This window comes from Salmo trutta, chromosome 23 (genome assembly GCF_901001165.1).
Source record: "Salmo trutta chromosome 23, fSalTru1.1, whole genome shotgun sequence".
NCBI lineage: Eukaryota > Metazoa > Chordata > Actinopteri > Salmoniformes > Salmonidae > Salmo > Salmo trutta.
Window position 1 is genome coordinate 39,989,332 of NC_042979.1, and position 23,380 is coordinate 40,012,711.

At 41.6% G+C, this 23,380-nt stretch overlaps 1 protein-coding gene across 2 annotated transcripts in view; it reads right to left on the bottom strand.

Moving 5' to 3' along the window:
* Positions 1-19,924: 19,924 nt before the first annotated feature.
* Positions 19,925-23,380, bottom strand: part of prrc1 (proline-rich coiled-coil 1) — a 37,360-nt gene continuing 33,904 nt past the window's right edge. For both annotated transcript variants that reach the window (XM_029710295.1, XM_029710296.1), the window contains exons 8-9: positions 22,614-22,716; positions 19,925-21,940 (exon numbers count right to left, since the gene is read on the bottom strand). In XM_029710295.1, the coding sequence (XP_029566155.1) occupies positions 21,731-21,940; positions 22,614-22,716 (313 nt within the window). In that variant the 3' untranslated portion in view covers positions 19,925-21,730. The remainder of the gene's footprint in view (positions 21,941-22,613; positions 22,717-23,380) is intronic.

Sequence of the window (23,380 nt, forward strand, 5' to 3'; positions counted from 1 at the left end):
ACGATGGAGTCAGTGAAATTACGCACAGGTTTCTCAAAATACAGTATGTCAGTCTATGGATATTTTTCGATTGATAAAACACTCTGTCAAAACAGTTTCTACACAGTCATGCATTTTCAAATCTACAAAACAGAGGCTTAAATGTAATATTGGACTATATAACAATTTCTGGACACAATAAATCCTCAGGGAGATTATGTCATCAGCATATGTTCTCACATTGAGTGGGTGAGGCAAATCAATTTCCTGATTTGATATAAAAATCTTTAGAAGCAATAATCCTCTCATATAGATATCTACGCAGATGAGAATAGTCTCCAGATATCTTATTCCCCTTCTCTCTGCTCTCTGTGTAATTATCCATCCATTATGAGTAAAAATAGCATATGAAATAGACACAGGCTTCTCAACTGCACCAGATATACTATAATAACGGCAGGGTATGTTTTTTCAATTGAAATATATTTATATTTGACTTAAATGGCACTCATATTACTGCCCTACCAAGCAAAAAAAGCAGTAACTGCTCATTTGGTCTAAAATGAGTTAATGTAATTTTTGTTTCATTAAATACATTCTTAATCATGTGGACAAGTATCCTGCCTCTATTGTATTGTGTTTTGGAGAAAATGGGGGTCATGTTAGCAGTAACTGCACAAAGTTACTGTGAAACCAAGGTAAATAAAAGCAATTTTTCTCAGTTCCACGCTATGAGCAGTTACTGCCTTTTTGCTTGGTAGGGCAGGCCTCTGAGCTTTCCATTGGTCCTCATAATGAAGAGTGATCATGCAGGGTTGTTTTACTGTTAAAACAACAGTTATGTTTCCTATTAAGGCTACCTAGCTGGGCAGCTTGTGCTTTGATCTGAAATTGCACTATGGTGACCATTAACTAAGGAAGCTCCACAACAATCAGTTGGCCCTGTATAACCTTATGTTACAGCCTTATTCTAAAATGGATTCAATTGTTTTCCCCCCTCATCAATCTACACAGAATAACCCATAATGACAAAGCAAAAACATTTTTTAGACTTTTTTGAAAATGTATATATATAGTTTCCTGATCTTTCTTATATCTCTCAGATATAGGACAGACAATAAAAAACAAACTTCCTTTTGATGTTGTTCCATGTAGTGAATGTAATTCAATGTGTTTCTGTTGGCTAATATCAGTAATGCCAAATTCAATGTTTCATCCAATAACTTGTTTATGTTTTTTTGATACGTTAAGGGATCTTAACATTTTAAATCAAATAGCTAAATTATCCCCGATAGGACCATCTTAAAACAGCTTAGAACCCCCCCCTCCCGGCTTAGACAGGGCTTAAACTCTAGAAGGTTAAACAGCATGATTATTACACAGGTGCACCTTGTGCTGGGGATAATAAAAGGCCACTCTAAAATGTGCAGTTTTGTCACACAACACAATGCCACAGATGTCTTAAGTTTTGAGGGAACTTGCAATTGGCATGCTGACTGCAGGAATATCCACCAGAGCTCTTGCCAGATAATTGAATGTTAATTTTCTCACAGATGATCAATGGAAACAGGATGCACCTGAGCTCAATTTCGAGTCTAATAGCAAATGGTCTGAATACTTATGTAAATAAGGTATTTCTGCTTTTATTTTTAATACATTTTCACAAATATCTAAAAACCTGTTTTTGCTTTGTCATTATGGGGTATTGTGTGTAGATTGATGAGTATTTTTTAAATCAATTTTAGAATAAGGCTGTAGCGTAAAAATAAGTGGAAAATGTCAAGGGGTCTGAATACTTTCCGAATGCACTGTATACTGTATGTGACTGTAAACTAATGTAAGGTCCGTTGGTCTTTCTACTTCCTAATGGTTCTGGTTGGTATGTTAAGTTGGAAGCTGATCCTAGATTAATACTTATCAATAGCGTCAGGGCAACAGTCTCAATCATTTCTATTGAGTCTGGTGCCAGGGGGCAACGCTGCATCAGACACACCCAGAGCCATGTATTTAGAGAGTAGGGACATTGAGGTTTCTGCTTTATGATGCATTTACATGACACTTCAACATTCTATGGCAGCCATGTTAGCTCCCCATTAACATGACATGAGGAATATTCTAACAATGTTATGCTATGTAACTGAATGTCTGGAATTAGAACAATATTCAACATTCTAAAATTTGGTCTATCTCTCTAAACATATGGCTCTGGACACACCTATCGGGGTGAGAAATGTCTCGCGTGTGATCCCCATATGCGTCCCAGACAATTCATGTAATTTCCATCCCTGGAATAAGATTTACTTTGTTTAAATCATTTAAACATGAGTCATCAAAGGCAGATCAATCAATAGGCGTTGATGTTTCAGGGCTGAAGATTGGGCTGCCTGGTACGGTCTGATGAAGAGAAGAGGACAGTCTGTAGCCTACTGCAGTTTTATACAGTAACAGACAGATCAGAGACAGTAAAGGTTGATTGGTTTCCGAATTCAGATAGCTGCGGAGGATACATTTGGTTTTAAATGTCATTGTGTCAAGGCCAATGGAGAACTCTTTTGAGCACCCCATCATTCACCATGTAATTGTCTCAATATAAGACTGACACTAAACACTTAGCATCTAACATTTCGATCTGTGGTGAAAGCATATCCAGAGATTCTGAGACTGAGCTTTTGCTTGAAGTCACATTGCACCATGCAGGCAGCTGTCTTCGGGACGTCTTCGGCCAACGTCTTGGACATGGAAAGACAGGGAATGTTCTCGGGTTCTAAGAAATCCGCAAAGGGGTCCCGATATCATTCTCCTTCAGGCCACTTTGTGAATCATTGATAAGAAATACCCCTCGTGGTCCATTTGTTATAAAGTGAGCATGATTCATTGGCAGTCTTGGTCATGTTCTGCATAAAGCTACTATTTCATGTTTTTCATGCTCCGTTCTATCAAACAAAAAGTGGTTTGGGATACTGAGGGAACTCTTCTCCACATCTCTCTCTACTGACTGTCTTTGAACATGTGGAGCCTTGGCAGCATAGCCATCTCTTGCACTATCGTTCAACCACCCCAAGATAAAAGGAGCATCAAAGACCTTTCCCCTACACTCACTCCGCTGGTGGGTTGCAGTGTACGGTACTCGCAGTAATACATATTAAATATAACACATGAATTATTAAACCTGATCTATGAGACACTCAAGCGAAGTGCTGAGGCACTGCATACTGAATTGATGGGGTACGCCATGGGAAAATTAGCAAGTGCTTCCCGATAGTTGATATGCATAACGTGTGTGAATTCCAGAACTCATTCCAGGGGCGTGGAGGAGCGTCGGTGCTGCACCACTGCATTCATGGTCGATATTGCTCAAGGGGCCAGGGTTCCGGTCTAGAAGCACGTCTTTCGACTGCTCCTACAGTTTTGCTTCGGTACTGCAGTTTAACTGACGCCTGGTCCAGAAAGAACATTTTCATAGACGGCCACATAGAGAAATCAGATTTGAACAGTGGTGGAAAAAGTACCCAATTGTCATACTTGAGTAAAAGTAAAGAAACCTTTGTAGAAAATTACTCAAGTAAAAGTGAAAGTCACCCAGTAAAATACTACTTGAGAAAAGTCTAAAAGTATTTGGTTTTAAATACACTTAAGTATCAAAAGTAAATGTAATTGCAAAAATATACTTAAGTATCAAAAGTAAAAGAATAAATAATTTCAAATTGCTTATATTAAGCAAACCAGACTTCTATTAAGCAAACCAGTACAATTGTTTTTAGTTTTTATTTACGGATAGCCAGGGGCACACTCCAACATTCAGACATCATTTACAAACGAAGCATTTGTGTTTAGTGAGTCCACCAGATCAGAGGCAGTACTGATGACCAGGGATGTTCTCTTGATAAGTGCGTGAATTGGACCATTTTCCTGTCCTGCTAAGCATTCAAAATGTAACGACTACTTTTGGGTGTCAGGGACAATGTATGGCGTAAAAAGTATATTATTTTCTTCAGCAATGTAGTGAAGTAAAATTAAAAGTAGTCAAAATATCAATATTAAAGTAAAGTACAGATACCCCCAAAACTACTTAAGTAGTACTTTAAAAGATTTTTACTTAAGTACTCTACACCAGTGGATTTGAAAATTCCTAATAGACTCTTTAGTCATCACCTTTGTGCACAAAACATCCATAGATTTTTGTTTTCATCATTCACAGACGAAGATATCAACATTTTACATTCATCAGATGTCTGCCATGTTTTTGGATAACGTGATGACGTCGTTGCTGCTACCGCTGCTCCCTGTGCGCAATGAGTGAGCATGTGCTGTTGGTCTGTATAAACTGGATGCAACCCAGATACAGACAGTCCATGAATCGGCGTATGCAATGTGAGAAGATTACCTTGAAAACAACTAGGCGGACATCTTGGACGCGGTCTCCAGTTCTTATTATACATCAGTGATATTGCTAAGCAACAACACTACCCCAGCCAAGAGAGTGAAAATGCCTAAATTAATTTGCATTGCCAGATAATTAATTTGCGATGAGAATGTACTCTAAGAGTAATCCGTGGGTAGAAATCACTACTGCTGCCAGTTAATAGGCACTAAGTGTGAACAATTTAAAAACGCCTTTAATTGGGGTCCGGATGAGTCATAATTCAGACTTGTAATCGATAATCTAATAAAATTTGGGCGGGAATATGGTTTAGATATAGAAAAACTCAAGAGAAACTCAAGACGTCTGCATTCACTTAACAGTTGATTAGATAATACAATACTTGAACATTAATGATTAGATTGCCTTTGTTACTGTTGCCTAACATACCATAATGTTTTAGCTACTTAAATTCAATGTTGGCTTACGAAATTTGAATTGCTTCATAAAAGCCCAGAAAATGTAATATATAAAACTCTTAATTTCAGATGTAGCATCCATTTTCCAAAACCAGCAGTAGTACACAGAGAGACAAAACACATGCAAAACAAATCAAGAATATCCCTTATATTCAAGTCACACGCCTTGTCACAAAACTAAGTCTAAAAAAGCTAGATACAAATGAATAAATTCTAGTCAAGTCCTTGGTAATGGTGGTATAAGCCAGATATAAACAGACCCTTAATTATCTCCCCGACATCATCATCACCCGGTAACACAAAATAACACAGGAAGAGCGTCGAAAGAACAAAAACAGTCAAAAGTGTAACAACAATATCAGTTGAAAACAGGTCGAAAAATGTCTCGAAAGCTGAACAGGAAATAATGTCCCCGGAAAGCACATATTTCCTAGTAGGTCAGGTTTCATGTCCCATAAAACTATAGTGGCCCGAGTTGGACAGCAGGGTCTGGGGGGACAGAGTATAAGGGACAAAGGGACACACACAGTGGGCTTTTTGATTAGATGTGTGTTAGCCCTAGTGTGAGAGGCAGTGCGTCAATATCTGCAAGTATCTCTTTTAGCTTGTGGATGGATCTTATCTGCAGTGGGGTGGGTGTATGTGTGACCTTGTGCGTCCTCAGGAGCGAACGTACAGGAGTTCAAAAACCCTCAGACAGCCTGGGAGATGTTAATCAGCATCAGGACAGCTATTCTATTTGTGGTAACGCCTCCACCCATCTGAATACACACACTCCCCATATATCTTATCACTCACTCATTCACACATGCAGGGACGCACACACACACACAAATGCATGGCGCACACACACACACACACACACACACACACACACACACACACACACACACACACACTAAATCTGAATCACAGCAAACTGTGTGTATTTACCCTGTGAGCCACCCTACAGGAAAACAATTACATGTTAACATTAAATAAAATTTTTAACAAGCTGCATGGTGTCGTTGTAATTACCTGCTCAAGGATGGGAGAAAGATTTCACCTCTGCATTTTAGAGATTATGATAAACGAGGTCATAGACAGTAATACTCAAAATCCCCAATATACTGTATACTGCAATAATCCCCATTTGAATGCCTTTCTGACTCTTCACCAATTGAAATCTCTCATCTAATTTGTGAAACTCTGCTGAACCCTTCAACCCAGTCAGAGTTATTAGTATTAATAACCATTTTATCCACTCGTTGTCAGTGCAGAGTCACATTCAGTGGGAGAGCCTGGACCACCCTTCTCCACCTTGATCTGAAGGTCAGAGCATCAAGTGATTAGTGACTGGGTCCTATCTAAATGTGCTGAGATCCAAACCATAGACAGCTTGCTATCATCTTGTCTGCATCCCAATGGCACCCTATTCCCTATATAGTGCACACATTTTGACCAGGGCCCACAGCGGCTTTGGTCAGAAGACCAATGGCACCCTATTCCCCATATAGTGCACTACTTTTGACCAGGGCCCATAGGGGCTTTGGTCAAAAGAAGTGCACTATGTAAGGAATAGGGTGTCTTTTGGGACACACACCTTCTTCTGTATACTATGCCATGAATCAGCTAGTAATAGCAACATCACTGTTTGCCCATTGAGATTTGAATTATAAGTCCATAAGTTAGCCCAAAAGGGAATGCAATGTATTCATACGAACTGGTGGCTACCGCCTGCCTGTTCAGAGAGTTCTGCACCAATGATTAGGTAAGGCCCTCTACCTGGGCAGATGCTTTGAGTTTTCCTATATCAGCAAAGAGGAGCTGTTATGTAACTTTTACACCAGTGGTTTTAAAGAAGGTGATTGCTGACTATAGCCCATTTATAGTTTTGGATATGTTTCAGAGGATGTGCGCCCTTCATTTGTCGAATAAAAAATTACATTGGATCAGAGGCGTCATGCCCATTGGGGGCACAGGGGCATGTGCCCCCTCAGATTTGTCCTGTTAATAATATACATTTACATGTTCTTGTTATTTCTCTTTAATACTACTATCAATCTAGCAATTTTATGAAGTTTTCTTTATCTAGCTTAGCTAGGTTCCCAATCTCCCAACCTCATAACTAGCTACCAAGAAGCTATTTCAGGCTATCACTCAAGTTAGAGTAGCTAGCTTGTCTATCTTAACTGGCATGCCTGCTAGAAAGTTGGTAGACTTTAGAAAAGCAAGCAATAACTAAATGTACTGAATAAAACACATTCCTTGCAGAGAAGCATTTATAAAGAAACAAAAATATATACGCAACATGTCAGTTGACCCCATTTTTTATGAGCTGAAATAAAAGGTACCAGAAAGTTTCCATATGCACAAAAAGCTTATTTCACTGAAATTATGTGCACACATTTGTTAACATCCCCGTTAGTGAGCATTTCTCCTTTGCCAAGATAATCCATCCACCTGACAGGTGTGGCATATCAAGAAGGTGATTAAACTGCATGATCATTACACAGGTGCAGCCTTGTGCTGGGGACAATAAATGGCCATTCTAAAATGTGCAGTTATGACACATAACACAATGCCACAGATGTTTCAAGTTTTGAGGGAGCGTGCAATTGGCATGCTGACTGCAGGAATGTCCACCACAGTTGTTGAAAGATAATGCTTTTTTTTATAGCATAAACCGCCTCTAACATAGTTTTAGATAATTTGGCAGTACGTCTAACCGGCCTCACAACTGCAAACCACTTGTAACCACGCAGCATAGGATCTCACATCTGGCTTCTTCACCTGCGGGATTGTCTGAGACCAGCCACCCGGACAGCTGATGAAACTGAGGAGTATTTCTGTCTGTAATAAAGCCCTTTTGTGGGGAAAAACTCATTCTAATTGGCTGTGCCTGGCTCCCCAGTGGGTAGGTGCTTATTTTTGTTCAGTATAGTTTCTTTAAAAAATAACCAACCGGTCAGGAGAACACAGATAGTTCAAGAGGTATGCTTAGATATGCAGAAAAATAGACATTTATTTTTACATAAAATAATGATTATGCCTCTAGATTGCAGGAAAACGCTTTTTCAGGTGTTTGAAAAATTCTAAATTCTACAACCTTTGGACAACCCACCCAGCCATCCTCAAGTTCTTTGTGTCCCCTCAGATTTTTGGGGTGCATGGCACCCCTGCATAGGATGTAATTTACTTTACACAGAATTCATAAAATATTTGGCCATCTGTGCTCCCTCCAAAGATTATTGGTGCGTGACACCTCAGCATGTTATCAAAGTGCATTTGGTCACACTAGTACCATTAGTCAAATGGACCTCCTATGTCAGTCATCTATCTTGATGAAGACAAGGTTATCTTTTCCCATCTGGAAACATGATACTTTCAATTACAACCTAATAAGAACCATCAACAGAGGGACTACATATGCATGAATCAAGTTCTTCTAAATCAGGTCCTTATTAGAATGATTCATTTATGAATATACCATTACGTCAACAGAACCATCATGTCTGCTAGCTAGAGCGAGCGAGGCTGTCAGTATGCCTCAAGAGAGGTCATAGCCCTGACAGAAAGCTGTAACAAACTGGCTTCAAGTGTTGGACGAACGTGGAGCACAGACCTGGGTTAAAATCTTTTTCAATCTTTTAAATACTTTTAGCGTTTTGCTTTAGCCTGTCTGAGATGGGCGGGGTTTGCAGTTCTGTGACTGTTCTATTGGTTCCATTGCACCAGGCAAGCTCAATGAATCCCAACCCAGGTCTGGAGGACAGCTAGGCTAGCTAACGGGGAGATTAACACCGCAAGGATGAATTGCCTGAAAGGTCGACAGCCAACTAAAGCTGTCCATCCACTGAATAACGTGTGTTTTGTTGGGAGACTGATAGTTTCAGTGAACAAGAGAAACAGCCTAACACGCTTGTGTGCCTGTTATCTCATTACACTGGCCATCTTTGAGCATTTGAAGGTGATAGATAAAAGACAAAGGACAAAATCGTCTTTCCCTCAAACAGGGGGAAATAAAAAATAGAGATTACTTCTGATTAAGGCTGCTACAAAGCGCAATACATCAAATACAAATCAAATCAAATGTATTTATAAAGCCCTTCTTACATCAGCTGATATCTCAAAGTGCTGTACAGAAACCCAGCCTAAAACCCCAAACAGCAAGCAATGCAGGTGTAGAAGCACGGTGGCTAGGAAAAACTCCCTAGAAAGGCCAAAACCTAGGAAGAAACCTAGAGAGGAAACAGGCTATGAGGGGTGGCCAGTCCTCTTCTGGCTGTGCCGGGTGGAGATTATAACAGAACATGGCCAAGATGTTCAAATGTTCATAGATGACCAGCAGGGTCAAATAATAATAATCACAGTGGTTGTCGAGGGTGCAACAGGCCAGCACCTCAGGAGTAAATGTCAGTTGGCTTTTCATTGCCGATCAATACATACATCTAGCGACCGCAATGGAAATAAGGGACAGGGTTCATACACATTTTGACAGATGGAATTTCATGACTTTTCCATGACTTCTCCATGACTTTTAACCAGATTTCCATGGCCAACCATTAGCAGCGTCGTAATGTACGTATAAAAAGGTATGCGTAATGTGGTATTGACACTGGGATGCTGCTCTCTGATCCCATGTTCCATGTCCTGTTTTTGTGCTAGGCACTTAACCCCCCCCACAAAGTAAAATACCTGTTAGGGCAACTGTGTAAAACATTAACCCTCAGTCTGGAAAGTGGGTGTGCAGGCTTTTGTTCAAGCTCTGCTCAAATACAGGTAAACTTCCATTTGTTATTCATTTTCAAGAGAAGAAGACATTTGAAACCCAATAGATCAGCACAACCCTCTCAATTAGCACACTAGTTTATTAGTGCCCCAAATCACTAGCTAGTTCCATCTCTGTTTGTCAATTAAGCTAGTAGCTAGCAGGCACGTTGAGCAGGCAGGCCACGTTAGCTAAATCATCTTATCACTGGCGAGTGGCTAAGTGCTTCTGTGCCGTTTTGTTTTTACACCATTCTCACTATCTATTAGTGGACTATTTTGGAATATTGACAAGTGGCAGTTGGGATGCAAGTGCACATCGTCTCAATTCAAATTTTTCCCAAAACAGGCAGACTCAAGTGATCACTATCAAACACATCAGCAAGTGGTCACTTGATAAAGGGCTTAGGGGCAAGGTGTTATCTCAACATAACATTGGCGACTTGTCTTATGTAAACAAGTCCATAAGCTCTGTACGACTGGATAGAGCCTAATCAGTGCAGCTGTTTCTCCATGCATGAAAGTTCTCCCCAGGTGTTACCATCCCGTGTTAGTGGGCATGATCAAAATGAAAGCCAAACCCTCAAATATCCAATGGATCTAGGAACGTAATAGCTTCCATAAGTGTCGCAAATCTCTGTTTTGGAAGATACTGACTTTATGACCAATGTCAATTTTTCTGATTAATAACGATGACATTTTTTATTTTATTTTACCAGATAATTTTTTTGGGGGGGGGGCGGGGGTGAGCTGGTCTTTAACAAAACCCAGTACCATTGTTCTCAAACCAGAAAGTAAACTTATTCATTTTCAAGAGAAGACTTTTGAAATCGAATCGATTAGCCCACTTGTTAACAAAACACCTCTCATTGGTCTCAAACCAGAAAGTGAACTTATTCATTTTCAAGAGAAGACTTTTGAAATCGAATCGATTAGCCCACTTGTTAACAAAACACCTCTCATTGGTCTCAAACAGGAAAGTGAACGTATTATTAATTTTCAAGAGAAGACTTTTGAAATCGAATCGATTAGCCCACTTGTTAACAAAACTCCTCCCATTGGTCTCAAACCAGCAAGTAAATTTCCCATCGTGTTTACATCTCCACTTGGGTTTCAGTTCCTACTCCACAGCTTTCACTCAGACTCCCGCACAGCTGTTAAAAGAGAATAAGAAGTGATCTATTTATTTTTAACAGAGTGTGTTCAGCGCGAGGTGTGTGTGTATTTGCTTAATGTTGAGGCCTCGCTGCAGTAGACTGCTACATAAATCTTCCAGGAGGGCCCAAGCAGTTTCTACTGAGCCTGTATCCTGCAATATTCCGTGCTCGGAATATTGCTAAATGTCACTGTATCTCTGAGGTCCTGGCACTTGAACAGATACATAGAGAAACATTTGAAGGGTATCTCAGCAAATAAAAAGGAAAATGTCTACACATCAACGTGATAGGCAAAAATTACCCCGGACAATATCGTAACAGCATAATATCCTGATGAAAAGATTCTGCTACATAAAGACTTTATAAATTAGTGTCTCCAATGTCTTCAAGTGCTGCCAAGGAACTCCCTGAGTTGATTTCAAGAAATAGAAGTTAATACTGTAACAGCATAATTACAACACCCTGATAAAAATATACTGCTGCATCATAAAGACTTTAACAACAAATGATTTGAACCCAAGTAATGCCTCCAAGTGCTGGCACTCCCTGAGTGGATATTGAAAAATAGAACTTGGGGAACAATAAGGGGCCTAAGGAGGAGGAATGAAATAGTTAATTTGACATGCCTTGTTCCACAATGGTGTAGTAATTGGTTTTCTGTCTTACAGCGGGAGCTACACTGAAATCAGCCAGGCAATTAAGACCACTCGACAATAGGTGAGGAATCCCCATTGCCTTAGACAAGGGGGATCTTCTATTCTGCAACTTCTTTAGTATACTTAATATATTCAACCTTGAGAGAACATAAACTGAGCCAAGAAATCTGTTGCACTGGGGTTTAGTTGAATAGGTTTTATATTGCAGTATGACTGTTATTCACTGTAGAGAGCTGAGGGTGGAATCTCATTCTTATGAACTGCAGAGCCAATGACTGGCAATAAGCGCAATAGACTCTGGGTTGTTGCCATGGCAATGTTAACCGCAGGTCCCTCCATGCTTTGCCACACGCACCACTCGTGAAATTGTAATATTTCATCGACATCTTTAAGAGGCCGATCCTATCACACACCTGGTGTAGAATGTAATTACAGTGGACAGTGTATACAAAACCACTCCAACTCATGACTATGACAAAAAACTGGCCTATCTGAATGTATATGGGAACACGAGGAAGTGGGTAGCCTCACTGGGTCATCCACTAAGTGGGGACTTGGTATGGAACAAATACAGAACTTCTACACACCAAGTGGGGACTTAGTAGCACTATAACAAAGGAGAGTTACGAGCAAAGGCACTGAAGAGAAAGCTATAAAGAAAGGTCTCATCAGTCCAGTGGCCAGACTTGTAGCATTCATGCAGATACATGTACACAGTTGAAATCTGAAGTTTACATACACCTTAGACAAATACATTTAAACTCAGTTTTTCACAATTCCTGACATTTAATCCTAGTAAAGATTCCCTGTCTTAGGTAAGTTAGGATCACCACTTTATTTTAGGAATGGGAAATGTTATTTCTTTCATCACATTCCCAGTGGTAGCATTGCCTTTAAATTGCTTATAATGGGTCAAACGTTTCGGGTAGCCTTCCACAAGCTTCCCACAATAAGTTGGGTGATTTTTGGTCCATTCCTCCTGACAGAGCTGGTGTAACTGAGTCAGCTTTGTAGGCCTCCTTGCTCGCACATGCTTTTTCAGTTCTGCCCACAAATTCTCTATAGGATTGAGGTCAGGGCTTTGTGATGGCCACTCCAATACCTTGACTTTGTTGTCATTAAGCCATTTTGCCACAACTTTGGAAGTATGCTTGGGGTCATTTGTGACCAAGCTTTAACTTCCTGACTGATGTCTTGAGATGTTGCTTCAATATATCCACATAATTTTCCTCCTTCATGATGCCATCTATTTTGTGAAGTGCACCAGACCCTCCTGCAGCAAAGGACCCCCACAACATGATGCTGCCACCCCTGTTCTTCACAGTTGGGATGGTGTCCTTCGGCTTGCAAGCCTCCCCCTTTTTCCTACAAACATAACGATGGTCATTATGGCCAAACAGTTCTATTTTTGTTTCATCAGAACAGAGGACATTTCTCCAAAAAGTACGATCTTTGTCCCCAAGTGCAGTTGCAAACCGTAGTCTGGCTTTTTTGTGGCGGTTTTGGAGCAGTGGATTCTTCCTTGCTGAGCGGCCTTTCAGGTTATGTCGATATAGGACTCGTTTTACTGTGGATATAGACAATTTTGTACCTGTTTCCTCCAGCATCTTCACAAGGTCCTTTGCTGTTGTTCTGGGATTGATTTGCACTTTTCGCACCTAAGTACGTTCATCTCTAGGAGACAGAACGTGCCTCCTTCCTGAGTGGAATGACGGCTGCGTGGTCCCATGGTGTTTATACTTGTGTACTATTGTTTGTACAGATGAACGTGGTACCTTCATGCGTTTGGAAATTGCTCCCAAGGATGAACCAGACTTGTGGAGGTCTACAAATTTTTTTCTTAGGTCTTGGCTGATTTCTTTTGATTTTCCCATGATGTCAAGCAAAAAGGCACTGAGTTTGAAGCTAGGCCTTGAAATACATCCACAGGTACCAAGATGGCATAGCAGTCAGATGTCTTTGTCCTTCGCCTTGTCGTTTCCCATGTATATATCTTTTTATATCTTTTTCTTCGCATATCTTTTTTATATTTTTCTAAACCTCAACTTCAAAATACTCTCCTGCAACCCGCCTCACCCAATGTGGTATGGATCTGTTTTTTCTAAAGTATTTTTATTTACCTTGGAACCGGAATCCCCCAACAGTAGCTAGCCAGCTCACTAGCTACTAGCTAGTAGTCAGCTAACCACTGCTAGTGGTCATCAGCTAAACTTTAGCTCGGAAAGCTCTCGCCAGTTTGTACACCGCGACTCAAACCAGAGCATACCGGACCTATTTTCTCTCCATATTCCCGGATTCCTATCGCAAGCTCTGGACCTTTTCACCTGGATCATCGCAGCTAGCTAGCTGCTATCCGAGTGACTACTCCTGGCTAACATCTGTCTCGAAGCAAGCACCAAGTAGCCTGGAGCTAGCCCATGCTAGGCCCATTCTCCCGGCTAGCTGAAGAGGCTCATAAGCCACTCCTGGGCTACAATACCCGGACCACTTCTACTGCCGGTACAGGGCACGGAACCCCGCCGATCCTTCACGACTGGACTAGGACATAATCTGCTCGAGGGGGTACTCAACTGGCCACTACATCACAACGTCCCCTGAATGCCCATCTGCTAGCCTGCTAGCCGCGGCCCGCTAGCTGCGGCCCGCTAACTGTCTAGAGCAGAGCATATTGGACAGTTAGCTGAATAGATCCATCGGCCAATTTCTTGGGCCACTATACCTATTTTGCCAATTGGACTTGGACCCCTCTGCTACTCGGGACCCTACTAATCCATCACAACTGGTCTATCGACGTCACCGCACGCGGAGGCTAAAACAGACTTTCCTCGAGAAGTCAAGAAGTCCCTCTAAGGCCCTTGTGCTAGCTTGCTAGCCCCGGCCTGCTAGCTGTCTGAATCGCCGTGTCTCCAGCCAGCCCAACCACTCACTGGACCCCTATGATCACCCGGCTACGCATGCCTCTCCCTAATATCAATATGCCTTGTCCATTACTGTCCTGGTTAGTGATTATTGTCTTATTTCGCTGTAGAGCCTCTAGCCCTGCTCAATATGCATTAACCAACCATTTAGTTCCACCTCCCACATATGCAGTGACATCACCTGGTTTAAATGTCTCTAGAGACAATATCTCTCTCATCATTACTCAATGCCTAGGTTTCCCTCCAATGTACTCATATCCTACCATACCTTTGTCTGTACGTTATGCCTGTAAACTATTCTATAGCGCCCAGAAACCTGCTCCTTTTACTCTCTGTTCGGAACGTACTAGACGACCAGTTCTGATAGCCTTTAGCCGTACCCTTATCCTACTGCTACTCTGTTCCTCTGGGGATGTAGAGGTTAATCCAGGCCCCGCAGTGCCTAGCTCCACTCTTACTCCCCAGGTGCTCTCATTTGTTGACTTCTGTAACCGTAAAAGCCTTGGTTTCATGCATGTTAACATTAGAAGTCTCCTCCCTAAGTTTGTTTTATTCACTGCTTTAGCACACTCTGCCAACCCGGATGTCCTAGCCGTGTCTGAATCCTGGTTTAGGAGACCACCAAAACCCCTGAAATTTCCATCCCTAACTATAACATTTTCCGACAAGATAGAACTGCCAAAGGGGGCGATGTTGCAATCTACTGCAGAGATAGCCTGCAGAGTTCTGTCTTACTATCCAAGTCTGTACCCAAACAATTCGAGCTTCTACTTTTAAAAATCCACCTTTCCAGAAACAAGTCTCTCACCGTTGCCGCTTGCTAGGGCACAGCTGCCCCCAGCTGTGCCCTGGACACCATATGTGAATTGATTGCCCCCCATCTATCTTCAGAGCTTGTTCTGCTAGGTGACCTAAACTGGGACATGCTTAACACCCCGGCCATCCTACAATCTAAGCTTGATGCCCTCAATCTCACACAAGTTATCAATGAACCCACCAGGTACAACCCCAAATCCGCAAACATGGGCACCCTCATAGATATCATCCTAACCAACTTGCCCTCCAAATACACCTCTGCTGTTTTCAACCAAGATCTCAGTGATCACTGCCTCATTCCCTGCATCCGTAATGGGTCTGCGGTCAAACGACCACCCCTCATCACAGTCAAACGCTCCCTAAAACACTTCAGCGAGCAGGCCTTTCTAATCGACCTGGCCCGGGTATCCTGGAAGGATATTGACATCCCGTAGAGGATACATGATTATTCTTTAAAATTCCTTCCTCACCATCTTAAATAAGCATGCCCCATTCAAAAAATGTAGAACCAGGAACAGATATTGCCCTTGGTTCTCTCCAGACCTGACTGCCCACATCCTGTGGCGTTCTGCATTAGCACCGAATAGCCCCCGTGATATGCAACTTTTCAGAGAAGTTAGGAATCAATATACACAGGCAGTTAGGAAAGCTAAGGCTAGCTTTTACAAGCAGAAATTTGCATCTTGTAGCACAAACTCCAAAAAGTTTTGGGACACTGTAAAGTCCATGGAGAATAAGAGCACCTCCTCCCAGCTGCCCACTGCACTGAGGCTAGGAACACTGTCACAATCGATAAATCCACTATAATTGAGAATTTCAATAAGCATTTTTCTACGGCTGGCCATGCTTTCCACCTGGCTACCCCTACCCCGATCAACAGCCCTCTACCCCCCACAGCAACTCACCCAAGCCTCCCCCATTTCTCCTTCACCCAAATCCAGATAGCTGATGTTCTGAAATAGCTGGAAAATCTGGACCCCTACAAATCAGCCGGGCTAGACAATCTGGACCCTCTCTTTCTAAAATGATCTGCCGAAATTGTTGCGTCCCCTATTACTAGCCTGTTCAACCTTTCTTTCGTATCGTCTGAGATTCCCAAAGATTGGAAAACTGACGCGGTCATCCCCCTCTTCAAAGGGGGAGACACTCTAGACCCAAACTGCTACAGACCTATATCTATTCTACCCTGCCTTTCTAAGGTCTTCCAAAGCCAAGTTAACAAACAGATTTCCGACCATTTCGAATCGCACCGTACCTTCTCCGCTGGCAATCTGGTTTCAGAGCTGGTCATGGGTGCACCTCAGCCACGCTCAAGGTCCTAAACGATATCATAACCGCCATCGATAAGAGACATTACTGTGCAGCCATATTCATCGACCTGGCCAAGGCTTTCGACTCTGTCAATCACCACATTCTTATCGGCAGACTCAATGGCCTTGGTTTCTCAAATGATTGCCTCGCCTCGTTCACCAACTACTTATCTGACAGAGTTCAGTGTGTCAAATCGGAGGGCCTGTTGTCCGGACCTCTGGCAGTCTCTATGGAGGTGCCGGGTTCAATTCTCGGGCCGATTCCCTTCTCTGTATACATCAATGATGTCGCTCTTGCTGCTGATGATTCTCTGATCCACCTCTACGCAGACGACACCATTCTGTATACCTCTGGCCCTTCTTTGGACACTGTGTTAACTAACCTCCAGACGAGCTTCAATGCCATACAACTCTCCTTCCGTGGCCTCCAACTGCTCTTAAATGCAAGTAAAACTAAATGCATGCTCTTTAACAGATCGCTGCCCGCACCTGCCCGCCCGTCCAGCATCACTACTCTGGACGGTTCTTACTTAGAATATGTGGACAACTACAAATACCTAGGTGTCTGGTTAGACTGTAAGCTCTCCTTCCAGACTCACATCAAACATCTCCAATCTAAAGTTAAATCTAGAATCGGCTTCCTATTTCACAACAAAGCATCCTTCACTCATGCTGCCAAACATACCCTCGTAAAACTGACCATCCTACCGATCCTTCACTTCGGTGAGGTCATTTACAAAATAGCCTCCAACACTCTACTCAACAAATTGGATGCAGTCTATCACCGTGCCATCCGTTTTGTCAGCAAAGCCCCATATACTACCCACCACTGCGACCTGTATGCTCTCGTTGGCTGGCCCTTCATACTCGTGACCAAACCCACTGGCTCCAGGTCATCTACAAGTCTATGCTAGGTAAAGCCCCGCCTTATCTCAGCTCACTGGTCACCATAGCAGCACCCACCTGTAGCACGCACTCCAGCAGGTATATTTCACTGGTCATCCCCAAACCAATTCTTCAGTTGGCCGTCTTTCCTTCCAGTTCTCTGCTGCCAATGACTGGAACGAACTGCAAAAATCACTGAAGCTGGAGACTCATATCTCCCTCACTAGCTTTAAGCACCAGCTGTCAGAGCAGCTCACAGATCACTGCACCTGTACATAGCTCATCTGTAAATAGCCCATCCAACTACCTCATCCCATACTGTATTTATGTATTTATCTTGCTCCTTTGCACCCCAGTATCTCTACTTGCAAATTCATCTTCTGCACATCTACCATTCCAGTGTTTAATTGCTATATTGTAATTACTTCGCCACCATGGCCTATTTATTGCCATACCTCCCTTATCCTACCTCATTTGCACATACTGTATATAGACTTTTCTACTGTATTGTTGACTGTATGTTTGTTTATTCCATGTGTAACTCTGTGTTGTTTTATGTGTCAAACTGCTTTGCTTTATCTTGGCCAGGTCGCAATTGTAAATGAGAACTTGTTCTCAACTAGCCTACCTGGTTAAATAAAGGTGAAATAAGTAAAAAAATAAAAAAGGTACACCTCCAATTGACTCAAATTATGTCAATTAGCCTAACAGAAGCTTCTAAAGCCATGATATCATTTTCTGGAATTTTCCAAGCTGTTTAAAGGCACAGTCAACTCAGTGTATGTAAACTTCTGACCCACTGGAATTGGGATACAGTTAATTAGGAGTGGAATAATCTGTCTGTAAACAATTGTTGGAAAAATTATTTTTGTCGTTCACAAAGTAGATGTCCTAACCGACTTGCCAAAACTATAGTTTGTTAACAAGACATTTGTGGAGTGGTTGAAAAACAAGTTTTAATGACTCCAACCTAAGTGTATGTAAACTTCCGACTTCAACTGTACATCTATTTATTTGGACACATAAAAAAACATATGGTTATTATTTATAATATCATGTGTCAGGATAATACAATAACACAAAACAGAACATTTCATTGGAACCATTATTTTCATTGTTTCATCTCCGACATAAAATAATACTGTACACTACATGGCCTCAGCAGTAAGTCGAGAGTTCATTGGAAGTGAACACACTACCACTAAATCACTGCGAACAAGTACAGTCAGTGAACTTGCTTTCATAAAGCAATTATCCTTTTGACTTCTGTCGTTTTGTCCTCTGTGTTCACCCTCTGAGGTCATCTCTCCTGATAGTTCTCTTCACCAGTGTCCCAAATAGCACCCTATCACCTATTTAGTACACTACTTTTGACCAGGGCTCGTCATAAGTATTTCACTATATAGAGAAAAGGTTGTCATTTCGGACATAACCTCTTTGTCTTTGTCCAGTACTTTGTACTGTCTCCCCAGGCTTATGACAGAGCTGAACGTTTTCACTGTTTTCTGACACTCCGGGACATACCTTGTTCTCTGTAATTACATTTTAAGGGGAAACGTTAATTTATGCAGTGTGAATAACTAATGAGTGTAAATGTCTAATAATTTTTGAAAGTGTAAGAGAAGTTGAGAAGATACAGCCGGTGTTTTGAAAGATTGTGAAAGTTATTGTTTTGAAAGGGACTCTTAATTAAAGGTCTCGAGGTCTGTAATGGAAGTCTTAGAATTGGATCCTTATTAGTTTAACATATGTACTGTAGTACCATATCAATATTAGTATCCTGGTGATGCTATTGCTGAATATATGCATTTCTCAATGAATCATTAAATTACATTTAACGGAACTTAACACTATTTACTTTCTGATCTGCTAGCTACTTCATTCCAAGGCCACCTTCTGTTCTACATTGAAATTTCTTAGTCATAAAATTCAAATTTTTGCTTTTCATACCCCTTGAAATCCAACATAAGGACAAGGTCCTTAAGCAAGGAAGCAGAGAGGAGCGTGGAAAACGTCTTATTCGAATGTTCATAACGAAAGCCTTTAACTACAACCAGGGTTCATAACCATAATATTTTTCACAACCTTAAGCGAATTCTCCTAAATCTAACAAGCTGGATTCTTTCTTGCCGAGAAACGGCCCAATCGTCTCGCACACATGCAGGTGATTCGCGCGAACGCAGATGTCACCCCGATCCTGGCTGATATGTTAATTTAGTCGATCAAATATTTTAAAACGGTACCTGAGTACATTACACTAAAAAATATCTTAATTTCCATGACTTTTCAGATTTTATAATTTTCCAAAACTTTTCCAGGCCTGGAAAACACCATTTTAAAATTCCATGACTTTCACAGGATTTTCTCGACCTTACCAACCCTGTACAATAAGCAGAGCGAATCCAGCGATGGTGCATCGATCCGTAGGTTAATTGTGTCTCTGGAGCCCGATTCAGCGCAGAGTTGCTGTCAATATCTTTATATCTTACCCTGAGGCATACACACATCTCTGCCCTTCACAACCAGTGTATGTATGTGTGGTGTCAGTTTCTTAAATATTGACAGTGACATTGACTATGTGGCAGTTCTTACCGAAGCCAAATAACCAGGCAAACCAGTATGAAAAAAATTGATATTTACTCTCCCCATGAAGGCACATTTAGGAATCAAGAAAAGCCCAACAGAAAATCACTGTTTTGTACATAAAACCAGTTAAAAAGCAAAGAGTTTAGACAAAGTTCTAGTATTTCTCTGGTATAGTTGAATAACTATCTGAGAAAAGTTGGGACTTCCATGTTTTGAACAACAGAATGTACTACGGCCTCAGACAGCAGCAACGAATAACAAATGGATTGCCTTCAAACAAAACCCCAGAGGTCATTTACAGCTTTGTGTTTTCTTGTTGCACTTCTGTTAATACTCGAGTAAAAAATACAAATAAATGTTTTTCTTGCAAGGGGTGCGTTCACACAGTATAGAACAGAATGGTAATGTTGGACAAACTAAAGAATTGACTTACAATAAACTGAGCTCCAATAAATCAGACAAGCAATTTTCAATCAGGAAACACCTTCCAAGGAATCATTCCAATTCGTAGATCAAGGAATGTAATTTCACCCTTCTCCATTTGAAAATCATTGGACTCCACTAACATGTAAAGTATGTGTACATGTAATAACCTATGTAGCGTTAATGTACAGACAACAATTGTTATATTAAACACACACGTATACAAGTATACATACAACAAAAAAAGTACAAAACATTACAACTAATGGATTTTAAAGGCCCTGATATCTTGGTGCACACATTACAGCTCATTCAGTCCAAAGCCTCCATTGAGTTACATAGGCTAAGTGTGAAATTGACTTTTATGTAAATCCCAAGTTGACGTCAATGAGAGATTTGCATAAATATACATTACATGCAATGATCTCAAGATAGCATTTAGCCTGCAGGTAATTCATACGGAAAATTGTTTCCCCCCCCCCAAGTGGTAGGGAGAAAGAAATGGAAGGTTGGTGCTTGACATACACCAACTAGCACTGGCTATACTCTCTAAAAACAGGGTGTCAAACATACAGGGGTCCAATCCGGCCCACAGGTGGTTTGAGTAAATGGCTGTGTTTATACAGGCAGCCCAATTCTGATATTTGCCCAAATATTGGCAAAAAAGCTGTACTGACAAAAACAATACACTTTAAAATGACTAATACCAAAAGCGAAAATGTGTAGAAATTATAATGGACCAATAATGGAAATATAACCAATTTAAAGTGATGAACTCCGGACCTGGCAAAATGAGTTAGTCCCCTGCTCTAAAAAGAGACAAAGCACTGTATCGTTCCCCATTTACAAAACGCCTGCGTGTTCATCCAAAAGTAATACAACACCGCATTCTGCATATTTACATGACTTGAATACAATTTGTTGAACAACAAACTAAGTTAACTAGATCTCAGATATTTACCATCAAGGACCACAAATAATACTTTCTCAATAAAAGGGGGACAAATCGACAAAATTCAAATAATCAATCATTACTTTAATGAGCTAGTGTGCTACGATCTCTCTAAAATGGCATTTCTTTCTGGGCCTAAGCTGGGGAAAAAAAGTTGATTTAGAAATAAATTATGATTTCCTGTTTTTGAAGAAACAATCCATTTCCGTCGTTCTCTCCATCCAGTTGGCACGTGGGAATGTTTCAACCCATAAAACCTTGCTACACACAAATAATAAAACATAACGAGAAAATTGCATTTGGCTTTTTGCCCAATCAGGACGGACAGCTAGAAGCAGAGTTGGAATCCCATTTTGTGAAACGGCTGCCACTTCTGCCCAACCCCCTCTTCCCTCCTCTGGTTCTCCCTCCCCCTAGTTGTCAGTTTAAAGACATGGTGGCTGGGGGATATGGTGCCACCTCACATTGTCCTGGGTGGAAGCTGCTGCTTGTACATGCCCGCCAGGGCCTTGGCGGTGCTCTGGATCATCTGGCGGCGGGACATGCCCGTGAAGGCCTGGTGCCAGTCCGTGCGCGACACATTGGGTACGTTGCGCTCCAGCACCTCGCCCACCGTCACTAGTAGGCCCGACCAGCGAAGGCTGTAGTCCGGCGGGGTCAGGGACTGGGCCTTTGGGGACAGGTGAAAGATAGTGTTCCTATCACTTGACATTTACATGCATTCATTTCACCAACACCTGTTCATACAACCACTCTCCTTACAGTGTCTAGTCCATATTCTGTACACTAACAACAATTTACACTCAACTCAATTCACATTTAATAAATAAACATTATTTAATATTTCATGTTTCGAGACTGCTTAAATTATAACAATTCGGAAAGCAATTTGCCTTCAAACCCTTTCACGCTTTTACTTTGAAGCAATGTTCCAATTTCACCAGTGACACAGCATTGACCGAAATACTCATTTTCACAGAGTTTTAAATCAAGGCAATTAAGTTTACATGATGAAATTCTATTTCAATACAACACCACGCTACAGCTTTGACAGGTCGAATTTGAAAAGGGACACTTATGGTACAATGGGTTATTACACTGATGTCTTTCCATCCAGAGGGAAAGACTAAAACTCCCTCCACCAAAGTTCCATTTGACTTTTTCAATAGACAAGTGTATGGTATGTGCTAACATTGAGTGCTAACAGCAATCTAACATTGATAACACATGCAACCACATTAAGAGATACAGTAAATACATGTAATTAATTGAACGTCATTGTGTTGTGGGGCAAACTGTACTGTTAACATGAGGGTGCAGTAGTGGCAGCTGTGAGCTCCTACCTGCTGGACGTGCTCCAAGGCCAGTGGCGTAGCCTGAGTGAAGGTCTCAATGTGAATGCCAGCTCCGGGATCCTCCAGGATTAGACAGCCAATGTCAAACCATCTGGAAAGCCACAGAATAACAGCACTGTTAAAGCTGCAATATGCAACTTTTTGGGCAAAAGTTTATTAGGTACACCCATCTAGTACCGGGTCGGAACCCCCTTTGCCTCCAGAACAGCCTGAATTCGTCGGGGCATGAAAACGTTGCTCAAATGGTATCAAGGGACCTATCGTGTACCAGGAGAACATTCCACACACAATTACACCACTGCCACCAGCATGTACCATTGACACCAGGCAAGATGGGGCCATGAACTCATGCTGCTTACGCCAAATCCTGACACTGCCATCAGCACGACACAACAGGAACCCGGGATTCGTCTGACCAGGCAATGTTTTTCCCACACCTCAATTGTCCAGTGTCGGTGATTGCGTGCCCACTGGAGACGCTTCTTGTTTTTCTGATGAAACAGAAAACCGGGTGTGGTCTTCTGCTGCAATAGCACATCCGTGACAAAGACCGGCATGTTGTGCGTTCCGAGATGCCGTTCTACACCAGTTGTACTGTGCCATTATTTGCCCGGATGTGGCCCGCCTGCAAGTTTGCACGATTCTTGCTTTTCTCCTTCGACCTCTCATCAACGAGCTGTTTTCACCCACAAGACTGCTGCTGACCGGATGTTTGTTGAACCATTCTCGGTAAACGCTAGACACTGTCATGCGTG